At 44.7% G+C, this 24238-nt stretch overlaps 1 protein-coding gene across 4 annotated transcripts in view; it reads left to right on the forward strand.

The window, feature by feature from the left end:
• The window catches only part of LOC137546806 (uncharacterized), a 49331-nt gene extending 29225 nt beyond the window's left edge, over positions 1–20106 (forward strand). For 3 of the 4 annotated variants that reach the window (XM_068269676.1, XM_068269678.1, XM_068269677.1), the window contains exons 3-4: positions 8270–8437; positions 16496–20106. In XM_068269676.1, the coding sequence (XP_068125777.1) occupies positions 8270–8437; positions 16496–16716 (389 nt within the window). In that variant the 3' untranslated portion in view covers positions 16717–20106. The remainder of the gene's footprint in view (positions 1–8269; positions 8438–16495) is intronic. The other variant, XM_068269679.1, reaches the window with a different exon arrangement.
• The last annotated feature ends 4132 nt before the right edge of the window (positions 20107–24238 follow it).

Raw genomic sequence — 24238 nt, forward strand, 5'->3', positions numbered from 1 at the left:
TAAGTAGAACTAACTAATTACAATAATCAATCAGCGATCAGAAGGAAATAGAGTGTGGGTGGTGTGTGTACACTCAGACAGTGAGTGCACGCACGCAGGAGCTAGTAGCCTATGAACACAGTGACTGAGTGTCGTAGACTCCTAGTACAGTAAGAGTAAGTAGTAACAGTAAGTAGAACTAACTAATTATAATAACTAATCAGCGATCAGAAGGAAATAGAGTGTGGGTGTGTGTACACTCAGACAGTGAGTGCACGCACGCAGGAGCTAGTAGCCTATGAACACAGTGACTGAGTGTCCTAGACTCCTAGTACAGTAAGAGTAAGTAGTAACAGTAAGTAGAACTAACTAATTACAATAATCAATCAGCGATCAGAAGGAAATGGAGTGTGGGTGTGTGTACACTCAGACAGTGAGTGCACGCACGCAGGAGCTAGTAGCCTATGAACACAGTGACTGAGTGTCCTAGACTCCTAGTACAGTAAGAGTAAGTAGTAACAGTAAGTAGAACTAACTAATTACAATAATCAATCAGCGATCAGAAGGAAATGGAGTGTGGGTGTGTGTACACTCAGACAGTGAGTGCACGCACGCAGGAGCTAGTAGCCTATGAACACAGTGACTGAGTGTCCTAGACTCCTAGTACAGTAAGAGTAAGTAGTAACAGTAAGTAGAACTAACTAATTACAATAATCAATCAGCGATCAGAAGGAAATAGAGTGTGGGTGGTGTGTGTACACTCAGACAGTGAGTGCACGCACGCAGGAGCTAGTAGCCTATGAACACAGTGACTGAGTGTCCTAGACTCCTAGTACAGTAAGAGTAAGTAGTAACAGTAAGTAGAACTAACTAATTACAATAATCAATCAGCGATCAGAAGGAAATGGAGTGTGGGTGTGTGTACACTCAGACAGTGAGTGCACGCACGCAGGAGCTAGTAGCCTATGAACACAGTGACTGAGTGTCCTAGACTCCTAGTACAGTAAGAGTAAGTAGTAACAGTAAGTAGAACTAACTAATTACAATAATCAATCAGCGATCAGAAGGAAATGGAGTGTGGGTGTGTGTACACTCAGACAGTGAGTGCACGCACGCAGGAGCTAGTAGCCTATGAACACAGTGACTGAGTGTCCTAGACTCCTAGTACAGTAAGAGTAAGTAGTAACAGTAAGTAGAACTAACTAATTACAATAATCAATCAGCGATCAGAAGGAAATGGAGTGTGGGTGTGTGTACACTCAGACAGTGAGTGCACGCACGCAGGAGCTAGTAGCCTATGAACACAGTGACTGAGTGTCCTAGACTCCTAGTACAGTAAGAGTAAGTAATAACAGTAAGTAGAACTAACTAATTACAATAATCAATCAGCGATCAGAAGGAAATGGAGTGTGGGTGTGTGTACACTCAGACAGTGAGTGCACGCACGCAGGAGCTAGTAGCCTATGAACACAGTGACTGAGTGTCCTAGACTCCTAGTACAGTAAGAGTAAGTAGTAACAGTAAGTAGAACTAACTAATTACAATAATCAATCAGCGATCAGAAGGAAATGGAGTGTGGGTGTGTGTACACTCAGACAGTGAGTGCACGCACGCAGGAGCTAGTAGCCTATGAACACAGTGACTGAGTGTCCTAGACTCCTAGTACAGTAAGAGTAAGTAGTAACAGTAAGTAGAACTAACTAATTACAATAATCAATCAGCGATCAGAAGGAAATAGAGTGTGGGTGGTGTGTGTACACTCAGACAGTGAGTGCACGCACGCAGGAGCTAGTAGCCTATATGAACAGTGACAGTGAGTGTCCCTACGGGTACAGTAAGAGTAAGTAGTAAGTAAGTACAACTAACAATAATCAATCAGTAATCAGAAGGAAATAGAGTGTGTGTACACACAGACAGTGAGTGAGTGCACACACGCAGGAGCTAGCTAGTAGCCTATAAACAGTGACAGTCAGTGAGTGTCCTACTCCTAGTACAGTATAACTACAATACTATTAGTAAAGGACAGCAGAAATACTGGTATAGATGAGAGAAATAAACAGAGGACAGCTGCCCACAGAGGCAAGGCCCCCCTGAGGCCTAAACCTGTAAGCTTGCAGCAGCTGCCTGCAGTTCTCTAATGTAACACACAAGCTACTAACTAAAATACAATGTCTATCTAACTAACAACAATATAGGTGTATATGGCAGGTGTAGGTGAGCAAAAACGCTAGGTAAATGACCACAATAGAGCACTTGCTAAGCCAAAGCACAAAGGAGCAACTCTCTCTCTGTACAAGTCTCAGGCAAGCATGGAAAAACCTAACATGGCGGCCGCTATTTATAGGGTAGGGGCTGGCCAGGGTCCCCCTCTGTGATTGGCTGCCGTCAGAGGGCCTGGGAGCCCTCTGATTGGCTCTAAGGACATCAATCTGGGCTATGACGCTATTCGAGCTCGGTACCGAGCTCGAATAGCGCCGGTTTGCTCGAATAGCTCGAATAGTGAATGGGCTATTCGAGTGTACTCGGATAGCCCATTCGAATAGCTACAGCTATTCGGAGCTCGAATACCGAGCTCGAATAGCTGAAAAAGAGCTCGAATATTCGAGCTACTCGAATATTCGAGCTCTGCTGAGCACCACTGATTGCACATGCATGACTTTCAAACTACACATGCGCAGTAAAAGAAAGCGCACGTTTCAGAACTTGCTCCTGCGCAGCTGAAATCCAGCGGCGCCACTAAGGGTGCCAATTAACGGTACAATTTTTTCATCTGATGCCATGTTTTGATGCAATTTTAACGATCCTGACTAATTAGAAGGCATTTATCGATTGTTACCATTAACGGAACGATTTAAGAAGGTTTTACATTCCAATTTGATCATAATATCCAACTTTCGGAGCGATTATTTTTTCTTTGTCGGTCAACCAGAGAGTCGTATCACATTGATTTGCACCACAGACAGTGCAGTTTTCTATTCAAGTCAATCATAAAAAGTGCGTTGAAAGATCAAATCTGAAGGAAAAATTATACTGTTCATGGGCACATTAACCACTTCAGGAGGACCACAGTGCTAAACCCCCCTAAAGACCAGGCTATGTTTAGTTATATTGGCCACTGCAGCTTTAAGGCCAAGCACAACACAGCACACTAGTGATTCTCCTTATTTGCTGGAAGGTGGATTAAGTTAATAGCGTGCGCTCCTGTGTATATGCGCGCTATGCGGCTAGTAGAGCGCGTAGCATGCAGCAAATTTATAGCATGCTGTGGAAATAGCGCAGGTAACAGGAGGTTACTAGCGCTATTTCTTTTAGGGAATCAACCCCCATAGGCTGTATTTAATTGTATTTCCCTGATTCAGTTGTACTTTAAGTACAAGCACTCATTACTGTCCCTTAAGGCAGCTCAGTATAGCCAAATGTTTGACCAATCACATTGCACTGATGAATCAGTGCAGAGTTAGTTTTGTACAGTTACTGTTAGGATTTGTGTCCATGGATACATGAACAGTGCATGTGCACCTTCTAAACACAGTACAACTTCTGCACTCAGGTATTAGCACTATACTGCAACTTTGTAAAGGTGGCCATACACTTATAGATTTGCAGCAGATTCGACCATCAGATAGATTACTGGCAGATGCCTGTCAAGTCCAATCTGACAGGAATCTATCTGATGTGTGCCACACACTAGGAACAGATTTCCAATAGATTTCAGAATGAAAGTACCTGGATACTGGTTACTGTCCACATACTCTTAAGGCGCCCATACACTGGTCGATTTCAGCCATTGATCGATCGATCGATTTTATCGAATCGATCAATCAGAAATCGATTCTTTCAAATCTATTGATCGATCGATTTGTGGCCGATTTCGATCTATCTGACAGGATGGAAGATCTAGGTCGATCTTCTGCTGCCAGCAGATCGATGGCCCATAGAGTTGCATTGGATCTAATTGTCCAATAATGCATTTAGACAGATTTCCAACAGATTTCATTCTGAAATCTATTGGAAATCTGTTCCTAGTGTGTGGCACACATCACATAGATTCCTGTCAGATTCAACCTGACAGGCATCTGACAAAAATGTATCTGATGGTCGAATCTGCTGCAAATCTATAAGTGTATAGCCACCTTAACACTCAAATGGAGCTGATACGTTTATAGACACTGACAACAGTGTATAAATCAATTACAGAAGTATAAAAAAATAGATACCTAAAGGAAATATGACCTCTCACATCACCATAAGAGGGATCCTCTGTACACAATATTTTCCTTTGCTGCAGGACTGATGCAGAGCGGCCTATTGGCCAGTCCAGTTAAAATAACCTCTGAAATGAAAAGCCGGCCATCGTTTGACTCATACAAAGAGTTTACATAAAGAGAACCCGAGGTGTGTTTAACCACTTGATGACCCAGCCTTTACCCCCCCCCCCCCCCCCCCCCGTAAGGACCAGCGCTGTTTTAGCTGATCTGTGCTGGGTGGGCTGTGCAGCCCCCAGCACAGATCAAACACCAGGCAGAGCGACCAGATCGCCCCCCTTTTTTCCCCGCTAGGGGGATGATGTGCTGGGGGGGTCTGATCGCTCCTGCCTGCCTGGGTGTTGCGGGGGGGGGGCACCTCAAAGCCCCCCTCCGCGGCGAAATCCCCCTCTCCCTCTCCTCCCTCCCTTCCCCGGAGATCCGAGGCTGCACAGGAACGGATCTGTCCTGCACAGGCTCTAACAGGATCCTGCCTGTCATGTGACAGCGATCCCTGGCCGCTGATTGGCCGGGGATCGCTGATCTGGTACAACGCTGCTACTGTTAGCAGCGTTGTACGAATGAAAACAAAGCGGATTATTTCCGATTGTGTTTACATTTAGCCTGCGAGCCGCGATCGGCGGCCCGCAGGCTATTCACGGAGCCCCCCGCCGTGAATTGACAGGAAGCAGCCGCTCACGTGAGCGGCTGCTTCCTGATTAATTAGCCTGCAGCCGGCGACGCAGAACTGCGTCGCTGGTCCTGCAGCTGCCACTTTGCCGACACGCGTTATGAGTACGCGGTCGGCAAGTGGTTAAAGAATGTAATCTGCATACAGAGGCTGGATCTGCCTATACAGCCCAGCCTCTGTTGCTATCCCAAACCCCACTAAGGTCCCCCTGCACTCTGCAATCCCTCATAAATCACAGCCATGCTGTGAGGCTGTGTTTACATCTGTAGTGTCAGTCTCAGCTGCTCCCCCGCATCCTGCATAGCTCCGGTCCCTGCCCCCGTCCCTTCCCTCCAATCAGCAGGGAGGGAAGGGATGCAGACGGGGACTGGAGTTCTGCAGGAGGCGGGGAGAGCAGCAGACTGACACTATAGAGATAAACACAGCCAGCTCTGACAAGCTGTTTGTCAGCAGCGTGGCTGTGATTTATGAGGGATTGCAGAGTGCAGGGGACCTTAGGGGGGTTTGGGATAGCAACAGAGGCTGGGCTGTATAGGCAGATCCAGCCTCTGTATGCAGATAATATTCTCTATAATTAATTTAACTAACTTTGGTGAACAAAAATTAGCTCTCCACGGGGTGTATTCACTAAACCTGAAGCGTTTAAAAAACAAAACAAAAAAAAACAGATACTTACCTAAGGAGGGCAAAGGCTCTGGTTCCTATAGAGCAAGGGTGCCCAATAGGTCGATCGCAATCTACCGGTAGATTGCACTGCCTATTTGGTAGATCGCGGCCAATCGGAAGAGGCAGAGAGGAGAGAGGCGGTAGAGCAGGAGAGGAGGACACTGCGACGTCATAGCTGCCCCTGCGCCCGCCGGAGTCTTCATTAGAGTGCCCATCTGCATTCTAGCCAGTAGCCAGCGCGGCCGATGGAGGAGAGACCAGGAGGAGCCCCAGACACCGCCGCTGGAACTGGAGGGAGGTAAGTGGCACCTACACCTAACTACACTATACCTGGCTAACTATACTGAAGGCACCTACACCTAACTACACTATACCTGGCCAACTATACTGAAGGCCCCTACACATTACTACACTATACCTGGCTAACTATACTGAAGGCCCCTACACCTAACTACACTATACCTGGCTAACTGTACTGAAGGCACCCACACCTAACTACACTATACCTGGCTAACTTTACTGAAGGCCCCAACACCTAACTACACTATACCTGACTAACTATACTGAAGGCACCCACACCTTACTACACTATACCTGGCTACCTATACTGAAGGCCCCTACACCTAACTACACTATACCTGGCTAACTATACTGAAGGCCCCTACACCTAACTACACTATACTTGGCTAACTATACTGAAGGCCCCTACACCTAACTACACTATACCTGGCTAACTATACAGAAGGCACCTACACCTAACTACACTATACCTGGCTAACTATACTGAAGGCACCTACACCTAACTACACTATACCTGGCTAACTATACTGAAGGCACCTACACCTAACTACACTATACCTGGCTAACTATACTGAAGGCACCTACACCTAACTACACTATACCTGGCTAACTATACTGAAGGCACCTACACCTAACTACACTATACCTGGCTAACTATACTGAAGGCACCTACACCTAACTACACTATACCTGGCTAACTATACTGAAGGTACCTACACCTAACTAAAAAATGCCTGCTACCTATAATGAAGGCCCCTACACCTAGCTATCTGCACTGAAGGCACCTATACCTAACTACACTATACCTGGCTTCCTATACTGAAGGCCCCTACTACACCTAGCTATCTGTACTGAAGGCACCTATACCTAACTATACTATACTTGGCTACCTATACTGAAGGCCGCTATACCTAGCTATCTATACTTCAGGCACCTATACCTATCTACCTATACTGAAGACACGTATACCTAGTTACCTAAATGTTGATAGATCTCCTGGACTCGGCAAATTTTAAAGTAGCTTGCGAGCCGAAAAAGTGTGGGCACCCCTGCTATAGAGGCTTCCCGTTCCTCTCACTGTCCCCTCATTCCAGCCTTGTCACCCCCATTAGCAGTCTCTGACCGATGGGCCGGACACGGCGCTCTTCTTCCACTGGAGGCTCCTGAAGACAGGTGGCTACGTAGTGCGCATGCACAGGCGTGCTCTCTCACGCACTTGTACATGCGCAGTAGGGATCTGCCCGTCTTCGGGAGCACTTGGGCTTCTGAAGCCTCCCACAGCGGAGGATTTGAACGGAGGAGACAGAAATACAACGAGGGTACCATGAGGTGAAAGGGAAGGCTCAATAGGACCCAGAGCACCCCTCCTCTTTGAAGTATGTATTTTTTTTATTTTAAAATTGCATCGCGGTTTGCATTCCGGCCCGTATACACGCTCAACCAAACCGCCCCACTGTCATCTGATTTTGGTCTGTTGAATTACAATCAGGTGTGTGTACGCGTGTCAAGCAACTAGACGAGCGAGTGATAACAGACGAGCGAGTGATGCATCCGGCGGATCAACTCACACGACTGTTGCACTGATATTGTGCAGTTGGCCATGTGTGTACATTTGAATGGCATACTGTTTTGAATGCGGCCATGTTGTGTAGTCCATCGTTTTGCTTGCATGCGCAGCATGTTAATGAGTTGGTTGTTCAGTTTGTTGGTGCACAGAACATACAAGTGGTGGAAATGGTTTGTCATGGGATCGGTCATATCGTAGTGTTTGTTGGAAGTGTGTACTTACCTTTAATGTGTGAAGGCAGCGCATGTTGAGTTAACACAAATTACATAACACTTTAAATATTACAAATCAGTATTTATGTTGCTTATATTGATAAGTTTGGGGAACACCAATCTTTTTTTGATCAATTCCTGCCTTGTTCCTAGTTCAGAGTATTGCAGAAACACATAGAATATGTATATCTGCATTGATGTCACCACACCATCCACATATTAAAAATATGTTATTGTGGCAATACCACTGGGTGAGCACTCAAGGTTATGGGTAACTCACTCCCTGAAGGTCGGCAATCAGAAATATGATCTGCAGAACTAAGAAGAAAGACAGAACCAGGGAATCAGATCTCCCCAGGACTCACAAAGATACGCATATATTACTGGAATTTACTATATACATAAGTACTATTTATTATGGTATTATTTCATACTTTATGACACTAGAGGCACTGAAAAATACATGTTTTGAAGACAGTAAATATAATAATCTAGTGACAAACTGTGCATTTTGGCATTGTGTACAATATTAGGATCTCCAATGCAGTATGTCTTAATCTTGTTCAATTTTTATTATTTTATTCAATGACATGGCTCTGGTCTTTTATAGATACCGATAAAAACAGTATGAAATATTCTGAGATCATCCTGACATCTATCTTCAGCACTATTCTGGTTGTAGTTGTATTGTTAATACTTGCCTATGGTTTCAAAAAGTTTCTCATACGTAAACTTCAGTATTCTCACCATCCTCTCCGTGAAACGTCATATGAATCAGGTAATGTATATAACAAAATATCAATAAATATGTACAGGATATCAGGTACATTAACAGTGTCGGACTGGGAGCTGGAAAAGCTGAGGAAATACACTTGCTGGCCAAACAGCAGTAATCAGGTGTTGCTGCTCACAGTGAAGACTTGCTACAGGTTTCTATTGGGAGTGATAACACATGGTTACTGCTGCTTGGCCAGCAGGTGGATTTCCTCAGTTTTTCCACCTCCCAGTCCGACACTATACATTAGAAGAAAACTCATAAATGTTACACCTATAGCAACTGCATTAACATTTACTTTGATTTAAGGCTCATTTACATAGGCATTCTTGACACTTACTGACCACCCTCTGAATGCTGAGTGTGAATAAATGAACTGTACTGAATGACTCAGTTCATTCTTCCATATTCTACATTAAGCTTCGATTGGTGTTCTTTGCTTAAATGTCACATATCACATAAGAGCAGCAACTTAGTCTCACATCCCTTCAATTTCCATGCTGTGACCCCCTTTCCCCTATGTCCTTTGCTTGTATAGATTGCACATGCCCCTTACGTCTGTGTCACACTGCTGCTGAAGGTCCGTTATTGCACTCTCCTCGTACATCTGGGTCGCACTGCTGATGGACTGTTACCACACATGCCCCTTACATCTGTGTCACTGCGGATGGACTGTTATTGCACATGCCCCTTACATCTGTGTCACACTGCTGATGGACTGCTATTGCACATGCCCCTTACATCTGTGTCACACTGCTGATGGACTGTTAATTGCACATGCCCCTTACATCTGTGTCGCACTGCGGATGGACTGTTATTGCACATGCCCCTTACATCTGTGTCACACTGCTGATGGACTGTTATTTGCACATGCCCCTTACATCTGTGTCGCACTGTGGATGGACTGTTACTGCACATGCCCCTTACATCTGTGTCACACTGCTGATGGTCTGTTGCACATGCCCCTTACATCTGTGTCGCACTGCGGATGGACTGTTATTGCACATGCCTCTTACATCTGTGTCACGCTGCTGATGGACTGTTATTGCACATGCCCCTTACATCGGTGTCACACTGCTGATGGACTGTTATTGCACATGCCCCTTACATCTGTGTCACACCACTGATGGACTGTTATTGCACATGCCTCTTACATCTGTGTCACACTGCTGATAGACTGTTATTGCACTCGCCTCTTACATCTGTGTCAACTGCTGATAGACTGTTATTGCACTCGCCTCTTACATCTGTGTCACACTGCTGATAGTCAGTTATCGCACTCGCCTGCACAAGTTTTGCTTACCATCCATGCCCCATATGCTACCCCTCCCCCCTCGTACCACCTACTCCAGAGCTCAGCTCCTGAAATGGGAACATATCACAGCCGCACACCCGGAGGACGGGCTCTTGTACAACTCTGTTGGGAGCCACGTCCAGGAAATCACTGCTTCTGCGCCCTGGCCTCCCTTTAGCCAGCGCCGCAGGGGCTGTCGTTCAGGCGTCCGGGCGAGGCTGAAGAGGAGGGGCCTGCGGTCAGCCATCCCTGCGGTCCTCCTCGCTAACGTCCGCTCCCTCCCCAACAAGCTAGATGAGCTGAGACTCCTCAGCGACAAGAGGGAACTCGGTAACAACACCCCAGTCTTTTGCTTTACTGAAACGTGGCTCCACGACGACATCCCTGAGAGTGCCCTCCAGCTCCCAGGTTTCAGCCTCATCCGAGCAGATCGGGACAGCACCCTCTCTGGGAAGAAGAAAGGGGGTGGCATCTGCTTCTACGTCAGCTCCGCCTGGTGCTCAAACACCTCTGTACTGGCCAAGAAATGCACACCAGAACTTGAACTCCTCCTCATCAATTGCAGGCCAACCTACTCGCCCAGGGAGTTCTCCTCCTACGTCCTCGTGGGTGTGTATATCCCTCCTGATGCAGAGGTAAATGCTGCCCTGCGTGATCTCAGTGATACCATCATGCAGTGGGAGACGGCCCTCCCGGACTCGCTGTTCATTATCTTGGGGGATTTTAACAAGGCAAACCTCCGCAAAGAGCTGCCCCGCTTCCATCAGCACATCACCTGCCCCACCAGGAGTGCCAACACCCTCGACCATTGCTACACGGCCCTGAAGGATGCATACAAAGCGACACCGTGGGCAGCCCTAGGCTCATCTGACCACTGCATCATCCACCTGGTACCTACTTATAAAAGGCGCCTGGAAACCTCAAAACCTGTCACTAAGTCCTCCAAAGTGTGGTCAAGTGAGGCTAAACTTCAACTTCAGGCCTGCCTTGACTGCACAGACTGGAAGGCGCTGGAATCGCCTAACCTGGACGAGTGGGCAGACAATGTATCCTCGTACATTAGCTTCTGTGAGGACTCCTGTATCCCAACAAAAACCTTCAAACTGTATCCAAATGATAAACCGTGGTTCTCAAAAAGACTACGACAACTACGTCGTAGCAAAGAAGCCGCACATAAGTCCGGCAACCAGGTGGAATACAAGAAGGCAAGAAACGACCTAAACAGAGAACTGAGGTCCGCTAAGAGGGGCTACGCGGAAAAGCTGGAACAGAACCTCTCCTCAAACGACTCACGAGCCGTGTGGAAGGGACTGAAGGCTGCCACCAACTACAAGCCCCCCCCTCAGCACGCCACACCGAGCTCTGAGCTTGCCGAGAGTCTCAGTGACTTCTACTGCAGATTCGAGAGTCAGCCAGCACCTGCAGGACTCCCACAGCCACCTGCACAATCTGCCACGGTAGCCCTAGGCCCTTACTCACCCCCACCATCAGTGAGGGAGGAGGATGTACTGAAACACTTGCTAAGGCTAAATGCTAGGAAAGCCTCAGGTCCGGACGGTGTGTCGCCAGCCTGCCTGAAAACCTGTGCTCGCCAGCTCGCTCCCACCCTCTCTTCCATCTTCACGAGGTCCCTCCAGGAAGGCAAAGTTCCTGCGTGCTTTAAGAGGTCTGCCATTATCCCGGTCCCCAAAAAGCAGGGCATCCTCGACCTCAACAACTTCAGGCCCGTGGCACTTACATCCGTGATCATGAAAGCTTTTGAAAGCATGGTGCTACCTCTCCTTAAGCACTCTACTGAGGGACTGCTGGACCCGCACCAGTTCGCGTACAGAGCGAACAGGTCCACAAATGACGCCATCAACATCTGCTTGGAGCACGTCTATGATCACCTGGATAGACCGGACTCCTACGCCAGGATCCTCCTACTGGACTTCAGCTCAGCATTCAATACTATCAGCCCTAAAATACTTCAGGACAATCTCGCTGCGCTAGGAGTCCACCCCACCCTACGCCTGTGGATCACGGACTTCCTCACCAACAGGTCCCAGGTCGTTAGGTTAGGCACCATCTCCTCACAACCTAGGATCACCAACACAGGGGCCCCACAAGGCTGTGTCCTGTCGCCGTTCCTGTTCTCTCTGTATACGAACAATTGCAAATCCACTTCGGACTCGGTAAAAGTAATCAAATTTGCCGATGACACGACCATTGTGGGTCTCATCACCAAAAACGATGAGAAGGCGTACCGCCACCAGGTCGAAAGCATATGCAGCTGGTGCAGAGAGAACGGTTTGGTCCTAAACACAGCAAAAACGGTGGAGATGATTGTTGATTTCAGGAGGAGCGCTTCTACCCCGCCTCCAATCCACATGGATGGCATGGAAGTGGAAAGAGTCCCCAGTGTCCGCCTACTGGGCACAACTATCTCCAATGACCTGAGGTGGAACACCAACACGACCTCAACACAGAGGAAAGCCCAACAGAGACTTTTCTTTCTCCGCCAACTGAAAAAGTTCGGTATGGCCCAAAAACTGCTGACAAATTTCTACTCAGCCACGATCGAATCCGTCCTATGCTCTTCCATCCTGGTCTGGTACACCAGCTCCTCCGCCAGCGACAAGCTCAAACTGCAGAGGGTCATCAAATCTGCAGAGAGGATCATCGGAAGATCCCTTCCCACTCTGGACCTCCTCTACCACTCCAGGCTGAACACCAGAGCATTAAAGATCGCCAACGACCCCTCACACCCAGGCTACCGCTTCTTTAATCAGCTCCCCTCGAGCCGGAAGCTCCGGTTCCGATCCATCTACACCAGGACCTCAAGACATAAGAACAGTTTCTTTCCCTCTGCTGTCAACCTCCTGAACTCTCGCCATGGAAATGCCTATCCCCACCCCAAAATACCAAGACGCACTGAGGCACTTTGCACATAGCTCAAGCGTACTTTTTTTGGTTGTTTTTTTATTGTATTGTAACTTATGCCATTGTCTCCCTCTGCATACATGTTCTTTAATGCTCTGTTTTTCTGTATAATGTTCTGTTACTACTGCATGTCCTCTATCTGTAACTACTGTGTACCGTGTATCAGTACCCTGTAAGTGCCAAGCCCAATTCCGGGCACGACCCAGTCGTGCTTGGCGAAATAAAGTTTCTGATTCTGATTCTGATTCTGATTCTGATTCTGATAGATAGTAAAGTATGTGGTGATTATTTACTTTTTCCCACTTATGTTCACTGTTGTTTGTCAGCAGTACTTATCATCCATGTGCAGGTCTTAGTACAGATTAAGGACCGGGCTATTTTTTGACTATCTGTGCTGCGTAGGCTCTCCAGCCCACAGCAAAGATCAGCAATGAGGCAGGGTGACCAGACTTCCCCCCTTTTTTCCCCATTGGGGGGATGACCTGCTGGGGGGGTCTGATCGCCGCCGCTCTGTGTGGCCGAGCGGGTGGGGGCTCCTCAAAGCCCCCCTCCGCAGCCATTTTCCGCCTCGCTCCCTTTCCCTGCCCTCCTTGCTGTGGGCAGCACAGGACGGCCGGGGATCGCCGATCTGCTTTATGGCGCTGCTGCGCAGCAGCGCCGTATGGTGTAAACACCGGGGATTTCTTCCCCGCGTGTTTACATTTAGCCTGCGAGCCGCGATCGGAGGCTCGCAGGCTGTTCACGGAGACACCCTCCGTGAACTGACATGGAAAGGCCGCTCGAACGAGTGGCCGTTTCCATGCAAAACCACTTACGACCTGCTGCCAGGCGGTCGTTAAGTGGTTAACATTATAGTAATTACTTACTGTAAATACTATAAGTCACAAGCCAGTATTTAAAAACAGCATAATTAGTAATACAAGTATGTTGTACTATCTTCTTAAATTTTAACAGTCCTTGGGCTTAATTCACTAAACTGTGATAACTGATATCATGGTCGCGTTAGCGTTTTGCGTGCGTTATAACGTGCATAGGAGTTTTCGTGCACAAAAATTTGCATTTGTGCGTGAAAATTCGCAATTGTGCGAAAAAAACGTTACATGCATTATAATGCGCGCAAAGCGTTAGCGAGACCGTGATATCAGTTATCACGGTTTAGTGAATCAAGCCCCATATGTCTTATTGCATCCTCAACACTTTAACCACTTGAGGACCACAGTGCTAAGTTTTTATTTATTTTTTTTGACAAATATTTATTTTATTTTATTTTTTAATAAAAAAAAAAAAAAAGAGTATTTTTATTTAATTTTTAGCACCCTCCCCTGGCCAGCTTATCACAGCGATCGGCTGTCATAGGCTTCAGCCTACTACTGTTGATCGCTCCTGTGTCCCACAGGGAGATCGCAGCGCTGTACAAGGTTTATAGACGGCGGTTTTGCCGTCTAACAGTCTCCGAGCGGCGATCGCCGCTCGGAGACTAAAGGCGGGGCGGAGCTCTCCTGCAGTAGCCGGCATCAGGCATCAGTGGAGAGGTCTCCTGCAGTAGCCGGCATCAGGACTTGATGCCAATTGGCGTTAGGCGGTCTTGGGGCTGCCGCCGCAGTCACGCCCGTTGGCGTGACGCGGTCGTTAGGTAGTTAAAGGATACCTAAAGTGAGAGGGAAATGGAGGCTGACATATTTATTTCCTTTTATACAATACCAGATGTCTGGCACCGTGCTGATCTTTCAGGCATCGGCACATCATCACATCTGAAACAAGCATGTGGCAAATCCTGTCAAACTTTAGTCAAACATCTAATCTGCATATCTGTTCAGGGACTATGGCTAAAAGTATTAGTGGCAAAGAATCAGCAGAACAGACAGGCAATTTGCATTGTTCAAAAAAGAAAATAAATATGGCAGCCTCCTTAACCTTGTCACTCCAGGTGTCCTTTAAATCACACATCATCAAGGATTTAAGTGTGTGGGTCAGAAAGATACATTAAGATTACCTAGAATGGAGTTCAACTTTAAAATAATTTAAAGCACACCTTAGTTTGTTTATAAAAAGAAATAGACAATAAGATGGCATAATTCACAGCTTAGCTTGCAAACAGTTCCGTGTGCCTGGCAAAGTATGCAGATAAAAAAGGCACATGGAAATTTGGGCGCAGGGTGAAGCCAAAAGACAGCTCACGCTAACCTTGCAAATTTTCCATCTATTTTCAATACTATTCCCTACTGATAACCTGTAATTGTTTAGGAGGAGACGTAATTCAGGCTCCTGCTATTGCTGGTGGCTGAATTATAGGACATCCGAGGTGAAAAAAAATAAATTATGAAATAGACAATGTTATCTATCCTCTTTCTCCTAAAAATTACCTTTTTTTTTTTTAGCTATCCCACAGTTTTATTTTATATTTAAATCTAATTTTTAAGTTTTTACTGCCTCATGGCCTCTTCTCAATTATACATTCATTGAAGTATGCCAAAGCTAAAATCTATGAGCTATTACCCCTTTTTCTGCTGTCAGAAGCCATTTTCTGCCAGGAATGTGTTACATACATGTTTTATGGCTGTAAATCCTAATCAGTGAGTGTTACACAATAGTCCGACCCAGTCACGACCCAGGCAGAAACAGTCACTTGCATACCTGATTTTTTTACTCTCTCAGGCAGAGAAAATAAAAAAGGAATATAGCCTAGTTATTTGTGTGCTTGACACTGTACATACACATGTCTATCTCATCATGTCACATGTCACCTCGTGTGTCCTTTAAAGCAAGTTTGAAACGTTATTGAAAATAAACAGATACTCACCTAAGGAGAGAGAAGGCTCTGGGTCCTACAGAGCCTTATTGTTCTCCTCCCGGTCCCCACGTTCCAGCGCTGGCGTGTCGTAACTGTGGCAAACATGGGGGCCAGCTCCTCCCTCTTCTGCAGAGTAGTGCAGTGGAACAGTTTAATATTTACCTGCCCCAGTGCTGCTTTGCCAGAAAAGGATCAAGATGAAATATGGCCAAAGGCAAGTTGCTAGCCTTTACAACCCCCATAGTCTTTTTGGTAAGCTGAAGTGGTGGTGCTGGTGGTTTTGGGGGGGGGGGGGGGGGGTTACCAGGCACACAAGGGGGTTTGGTTTCCAAGCTAATTTGGTCCCATGCTAATTTTGCTAGGGGGTCCCATGGGTTGTTGTGGCAACCCGCCTCAAACTGACAATATTTCAACCAGAAACGGTGTGCCCGATGGGAAGGCAGGGTGCTGTCATTTTCACTGCTTACAATGATGCACATTTGACGCTCTGGAGGGCCACATAAAATGGCAATGAGGGCCAAATTCAGCCCATGGGTATTGTGTTTGACACCTGTGGTGTAGAAGTCAAAGTAAGGTATCTTGGGTGCTACAGCAGTCTCTTCTCAAAGCAGGTCATAGCAGATGCCTTTCACTGCTACATTCATTCACATGTATCTTGTTGGATTCCTAGTTTTTCACATGATTTATTGATGTGTATCTCTGTTCACTGCAAACATTTAATCATATGTAAGGATTTTTTTTTAACAAAATAATATACATGCATCCCTCATTAAAGAGAATGTTCACCCTGTTGGACTATTCAAGTATTTGTCAACACACTAAAATTGCTAGAGAAGAGCTACCTAACTATGCTTTTCCCTGCTGCTGTATAATGGAAAATCCAACAGTGGTCTACTCCTATGTGATATGTCAGGAAAGGGAGGTGGGCATAGACAAGACATTTTGACACAATCCCACAAAGTATTTGGTTATCAAGTCTACCGAAATGTCAACCAAGGTCAACCAGAGTTTTTCATCAATGTTTTTCATAATGACACTTAACATTTTTCTTCAGCAGACAGATATACGCCTCCTGATGACACACTAGTGATCTCTGGAGGACTATATGATGCGCCACGGATTTATAATCCAAACATGACAGTTTTAGAAGAAGAGGAGCCTCAGAATGACTATGCATCATTCAACTCAAGGTCAGGCCAATTTAGGCTGGAGTTCTTGCCTGGAGATAAGGACCTGGATCCAAATGATAACAGTTCACTAAGAAGAAATGTCTGATACTAAAAAACACTGCCACTCCTGAAATCTCTTAAATCATTAACTTTATGAGTTTATTTTTGTTAGCGTGTACTTGCAAACTTTCAATTTTAATGTCCTTTTATGCATGCCGGCATCTTCTGATAAGTAGTAAATCAAACTGAGGCTATGCTGTAAATAGTATTGAGTGAACTGATCTTCTGAAACCAAGATTTGATAAGGCAAATCGACAAACAGTGGATGCTAGCTTAGTGTATAGTCTGATCAAAATATTAGAAAGGGCTTCTTTGTTCCCTTAACCATTCCGACCATTCTGTGTCTACTGTAAGCCAGTACTCTAGGAGAGTGCAGCCATGTGTTTGGCCATTTTTGACTTCTGCTCTATCCAGACTTCTGTTAAAACTGGAAGCTTTGTTAGCGCATGTATCACCACTTCCTTTTAAGTTATTATTTTCTCATATCAGCTGTGAACTAGTAAGACTTTCTATAGGTAGCTGAAGAGCAGAGCTGGAGGCCACACTCCACAGTCTTCTGGTCTTACAGGATTAAATAAGACTAGATGGACAGAAACAGATAGAGAGTTCAAATGATCTCTTCACCTGTTAGTGACACTAAGAGGGGCCAAGCAAAAAAAATACATAACTTATCTCGAGTATAACTAAATCTTCTTAATATAGTGCCTTATTTATCACTGATACAAATTAGGGAGATTTGTCAAGCAACAGGCACACTGAAATCGTGACATATCTAACAAGTCACAAAAAGTTGGCGATTGTAAATGTTTACTACACTTTTGCCTCTAATTTCAGCTTACAAGCTTTTATATCGGATCAAATTAATCTTTACATTTAAACATGAGAAGAGGCCAGCAGCAGAACTACTGCTAAATAACAAGTGAAAAATGTATTTAACAAATTACAATCTTAATGTTTTTAATATAAAGCTGATCCTTTTCTGTACTGGCTTTCACTATTTGTATTAAAAACTGTTTAAAAGAGGCAAGGGTGCTTGGCTTCCTGACATACTGCAATAGTTACTACACTCCAATTAGTGCCTGGTGAAGCAGTATTGAACCTGGGAAACGTGTTGCATTGTGGAGTTCCAAAACTTATCCTAATGTGCTCTGGCTTACTGCAGCACTTTCTACTATCACCATCTCTGTAATAAATCAGCTTATCTTTCCCCTGTCGGACTTGTCACCCTGTGTCTGGAAGGCTGCCAAGTTCTTCAGTGTTGTGGTTCTGTGATGCATCTCCCCCCTCTAGGCCCCTCTATGCACACTGCCTGTGTGTTATTTAAAATAGGGCAGCTTCTCTCTGCTCTATTATCTTTTACAAGCTGGATAAATCGTCCTCTGAGCTGGCTGGGCTTTCACATACTGAGGAATTACAAACGGGTAGAGCTGTCTGCACTCTGCAGGAAGAAACAGCCTGTCACTATTCAGTGGGTGATAGCTGCAGGGGGAAAGAAACACACAAATGATCTCTTGAGATTCAAAAGGAAGGCTGTGTACAGCCTGCTTTTGTATGGATGTATTTTCTATGTGTGGACATACTGTACATCAACCTACTTCCTGTTTTGGTGGCCATTTTGTTTGTTTATAAACAAACTTTTAAAAACTGTTTTTAACCACTTTTAATGTGGCGGGGAGCAGCAAAATTGTGACAGAGGGGAATAGGAGATGTCCCCTAACGCACTGGTATTTTTACTTTTTAACAATACAGATTCTCTTTAAATGGTCTTTAATACATTTTATACTTGTACTGGTACCTCTGTTCCAACTTACAATTCATACATCCCCATCATAATTTGTGAAATAATACTGTATTGTATAAAAACTGTTCAATCCAGTATTCCAAAGCAACCTGACACAGAACATTAAAGACACTAAATAAGAAAATACTGTTCTTGAAAATTCTACTTGAACTACCGTATTTTTCGGACTATAAGACGCTTCGGACCATAAAACGCACCTAGATTTAGAGGGCAAAAATCAGGGGAAAAAAAATATACTAACAATGGTGCATCCATGGTGCAGGGGAATCTTGTGGAGCTTCCTATTTTATTTTTAGCATGTTTTATTTGCCTGTGTAAAGCTGACATGATGGGATAGAGGGAGATCAGCAATGAGTGGGAAGCTATGTGAACATAGCAGAGAAGCTGTGAGCACCATATTCAGGGAGAAGAACTAGCAGCATTTCATTGTCTGCACCCTGCATATCTAAAGCTGACTTGTCTGGTGAAGCGATAGAGAGTGCTGAACAGCAAGTGAGAAGCTATGTGAACATAGCAGAGAAGCTGTGAGCACCATATTCAGGGAGAAGAATTAGCAATGTGTTAATGTGTCTGCTCACTGCCTACTATATAAATCTTACATGTCTTACACAGAGAGCTGAGCGGGGAGTGTAGCAGCGTGTGTATCACTCGGCTTCTTGCAAGTTGCTACACTCACCTCTCAGCTCTCTGTGTCCCTTCACCCCGGCATGTCAGCTATAGATAGGCTGCATGCAGACAATGGAAAGCTGATAGTTCTTCTTGTGTATAAAGATCACAGCCTCTCTGCTATGCACGTTTCTTTACTCGTTTCTTTACTCATTTCCCTCTGACCTTTCACCGGCATGTCAGATTTATGGTAGCAGCGTCCTGACAAATAAAATCAGCTGGATCCTCTCCCCCGACAAAGCTCACAGCCTCACCGCAACTCATACTGCTATATTAGCGGCTCAGATCTCTCCCTTCACCCGACATGCCAGAGTAGGCAGCGGGCAGACAATTAACACATAATTACCATCTTCTCCCTGCAGGCGGACCTCACAGACTCTCCGTCTCCAGTATGCTCCGTGAAGTTGCCACGGAGACAGTGGACCAGCCTAAATTTGTAGCATTTGGACTATAAGACGCACTCACTTTCTCTCCCCAATTTGGGGGGAGAAAAAGTGCGTCTTATAGTCCGAAAAATACGGTATATAATGCTTGATGTATTTTCATAGATTTCCATGCGCCTACTTTTTTCTGTTACATATGCATAGTAATATTCACTAATAAACACCGACATCAAAATATATGCTATAATTCTAGCAAACAGACTAGAAAATATTTCTGATAATTTACAAAGCTACTCACAATGCGGTTTTAGGAAAAACAAACAGTTGAAAGATAATACATATCCTGCGATCAATATTAATGAAAAATGAAAAACCAGGAAAGTAGTAGATATTATGGTCACGCTAGGTGCGGAAAAAGCATTCAATAGGATTTTAAGAACATTCCTATTCAAGACACTGAAGAAGTTTAACATAGAGGAAATATTAACAAAGAGAATCCAAAAACTAATGTACAGTGGGATGCGAAAGTTTGGACAACCTTGTTTATCGTCCTGTATAAATCGTTGGTTGTTATGAAAAAAAAATGTCAGTTAAATATATCATATAGGCGACACACACAGTGATATTTGTGAAGTGAATGAAGTTAATTGGATTAACAGAAAGTGTGCAATAATTCTTTAAACAAAATTAGGCAGGTGCATAAATTTGGGCACCACAAAAAAGAAATGAAATCAATATTTAGTAGATCTTCCTTTTGCAGAAATTACAGCCTCTAAACGCTTCTGGTAGGTTCCAACGAGAGTCTGGATTCTGGTTGAAGGTAGTTTGGACCATTCCTCTTTACAAAACATCTCTAGTTCATTCAGGTTTGATGCCTTCCAAGTATGGACAGCTCTCTCACACCACAGATTTTCAATTATATTCAGGTCTGGGGACTGAGATGGCCATTCCAGAACATTGTACTTTTTCCTCTGCATGAATGCCTTAGTGGATTTTGAGCAGTGTTTAGGGTCGTTTTCTTGTTGAAAGATCCAGCCCCGGCACAGCTTCAGTTTTGTCACTGATTCCTGGACATTGGTCTCCAGAATCTGCTGATACTTAGTGGAATCCATGCGTCCATCAACTTTGACAAGATTCCAAGTCCCTGCAATGGCCACACAGCCCCACAACATGATGGAACCACCACCATATTTTACTGTAGATAGCAGGTGTTTTTCTTGGAATGCGGTGTTTTTCCTCCATGCATAACACTCCTTGTTATACCCAAATAACTCAAGTTTAGTTTCATCAGTCAACAGCAACTTATTCCAAAATGAAGCTGTCTTGTCCAAATGTGCTTTAGCATACCTCAAGAGGCTCTGTTTGTGCAGTGGGCAGAGAAAATGCTTCCTCTGCATCACTCTCGCATACAGCATCTCCTTGTAAAAAGTGTGTCGAATGGTTGAACGATGCACAGTGACTCCATCTGCAGCAAGATGATGTAGGTCTTTGGTGCTGGTCTGAGGGTTGATTCTGACTGCTCTCACCATTCGTCGCTTCTGTTTATCCGAGATTTTTCTTGGTCTGCCACTTCGAGCCTTAACTTGAACTGAGCCTGTGGTCTTCCATTTCCTTAATATGTTCCTAACTGTGGAAAAAGAAAGCTGAAATCTCTGAGACAGCTTTCTGTATCCTTCAACTAAACCATGATGGTGAACAATATTTGTCTTCAGATCATTTCAGAGTTGTTTTGAGACCCCCATGTTGCTACTCTTCAGAGAAAATTAAAAGAGGAGGGAAACTTACAATTGACCCCCTTAAATACTCTTTCTCATAATTGGATTCACCTGTGTATGTAGGCCAGGGGTCACTGAGCTTACAAAGCCAATCTGAGTTCCAATAATTAGTTCTAAAAGGTTTTGGAATCAATAAAATGACAACAGTGCCCAAATTTATGCACCTGCCTAATTTTATTTCAACAATTATTGCACACTTTCTGTAAATCCAATAAACTTCATTTCACATCTCAAATATCACTGTGTGTGTCGCCTATATGATATATTTAACTGGCATTGTTTATTGTAACAACCAATAATTTATACAGGAAAATCGTGACAATTAACAAGGTTGCCCAAACTTTCGCATCCCACTGTATGCTAATCAAATGGCACAGATTAGCATAAACAGTGCCTTAGCAGAGAAAATTATAGACAAGGCTGTCAGTCAGTCAGCTGGCCTCCCTTCTTGCTTGCACACGATGACCCGCAATTTACTAATATCATGCTAGTGATAATAAGACAAGTTAAAACTTATCATCACACATCAATTGGTATTTTAAGTGTTAATTCACTAAAGAAGCGTGTCTTATTAACATGTCATAATACATTTTCAAAGTGAGAGTGTTATCTTATCACTCCAGTCCTTAAAGAGGAGCTGTTAGGTATAAGGTCTCAGAGAAAATAAACACATATATCAGTAGCTAAAGATTGGCTGTACTTACATTACATATGCATTTCACTGTCCACGTTTGGATTTCACAGAATATTTATATAGTATATGCAGAGAATGATGCTCCTGACAGCCCATGGCAGGTTCCATGTTTGTGAAGCCAAATGTGTCGTCATGTCCTGCCTGCTTCTGATCACAGAACAGCTCGTACAGAATAACACAGTGTGCAGTGAATATTAATGAGCCATGTGGCTAGGAACAATAGCTGACTCCTGCAGTGTACTCTGCCCCGGAGATTTATCTGTGCTGTGGCTGGACTGAGTTAGAAGCTGCTGAAACTTGATCCCGTCTTCTCCTTAGCAGCCGAGGGGAGGGCCCCAGAATGCTTTGCAGTATGGAATGCGGCTTGCGTCCTCCTTAGGAGCTTAGCTTTGCTGATAGAGCGTGCTTGCCTGTAGTCCACACTGTCCCACTGTTCCACGTGTTAAAATCGTATCACGCTAACTCTGGCACAATGGGGCTGTTCAGTCACACTATGCTTTGGTTACTGTTATATCAGCCACACTATGCTTTGTACTGTTATTATCAATGTTGTTGTTATATTGTCGCTGTTAACTGTTGTATTCCTATGTTGTATTCCTATATTGTTGTTGTCATACTGTTGCATTCCTATGTAGCTACTACTGATGCTGTTAACACGCACTACCATCCATGTCTGCCATGTGTCCACAAATAATTCCGGGTGTGGCACCTGTCGCACTTGGCGAATAAAGCTGATTCTGATTCTGATTCTGATTCTGAAGAACACATTAAATGTAAGAGAGATTTTTATCTTTAGTAATGTCTTTTTGGCTTCTGTCTAAACTGTTTAACACAGGAGAATAGAGGTTTAAATTAGCTTCTGCAGCCTGACAGTTACTCTTTAAGTTATCACCTCTCTAGTTATTCTTAAAGCCCATACACATGCCTAACGTCGGCTAAGGCTAATACAACCCAGCAGCGGGTGTGAAATTTTGGCAAACCAAAAGCAGACAATGTTTTTGTAAATCTGGGCTAGATGTGCAGGAGCACTTATCTGGTCCTGCTCATCAGGCCAACGGTTTCTTATGAAGACTCCATTAGAGTTCTGTGCCAAAAAACAATTACAGAAAGTTAGTGTAAGGCTGATAGAGCTATATCGAACAAAACTGAAGTTTTTCACCAAATCAAATAACACTGCAAACAAATATTCCTGAATGTATTTATTTATTTTAAGCAAATTTTAATAATTTTTCAAGAATTATAGGCTATACATCAAACCAATACATTAGTATCCAAGTGGCAATATAACAACAAAATTGCAAGAAATTTCCCACATTATAACTAAGACTCTCTCAGAATCAGAATCAGAATCGGTTCTATTTCGCCAAGTACAGCAGAGCTGTACTCGGAATTATTTGTGGTACACATGGCATAGGCATAGTATAGGAAGACAAGACGTACAACACAACACAAAGGGCCTGATTCACAAAGCGGTGCAAAGTGTTTGCACGCCTGTGAAAAGCCCTTTATCACGCCTAAACTCAGTTTAGGCGTGATAAAATGAAACTCGCGCGAAGTTCCGCGCGCAAAGTTTTGCGCGCGCAATCGCCCGGCGCACGGTGCAGTTCGCGCGATGTGCCCATTAAACCCTATGGGCGCTGCGCGCGGAATTGCGCGATTGCGCGTGCAAAACTTTGCGCGCGGGACTTTGCGCGCGATAAAGAGCAAAAGCGGTGCTAACTCAGCAGTGCACGGCTTATCACGCCTAAAGTCTTTTAGGCGTGATAACTGAGTTATCACCGCTTTGTGAATCGAGCCCAAACAGTTGGAATTACAGTAATGGTATAGGTCTGACCCTCGTTAGTAACAGACCCCGGTCATCAGTTAGTGTTCTTCCTGTCATGCAGGAACAGTCCAATACTAATAATAGTCATGACAATAATAGTAGTAATAATGATAATGATGATGGTGGCCCCCATACTGCCCAGGGCAGTGAGAACCAGGGCGGGCAGAGGTGAGAACTGGCTGGAAGGCCCCGCTAGGGCATGCCAGAAGGCGGGCCTGACGGGGGGGAGGTTGGAGTTCATCAGCCGAACCGCTTGGGGGAAGAAGGTGTTTTTCCATCTGGAGGTTTTGCATGGTATAGTCCTGTAGCGGCGGCTACAACAAAGAGTCTTATATACAAATCTTATCACTTAAACCTGGTTACCAAACAATTGCTCTAGCACCATTCCCACTACCCATTCCACCCACCTACCCACCCTCCTGTC

Source organism: Hyperolius riggenbachi, chromosome 2 (assembly GCF_040937935.1).
Source record: "Hyperolius riggenbachi isolate aHypRig1 chromosome 2, aHypRig1.pri, whole genome shotgun sequence".
NCBI lineage: Eukaryota > Metazoa > Chordata > Amphibia > Anura > Hyperoliidae > Hyperolius > Hyperolius riggenbachi.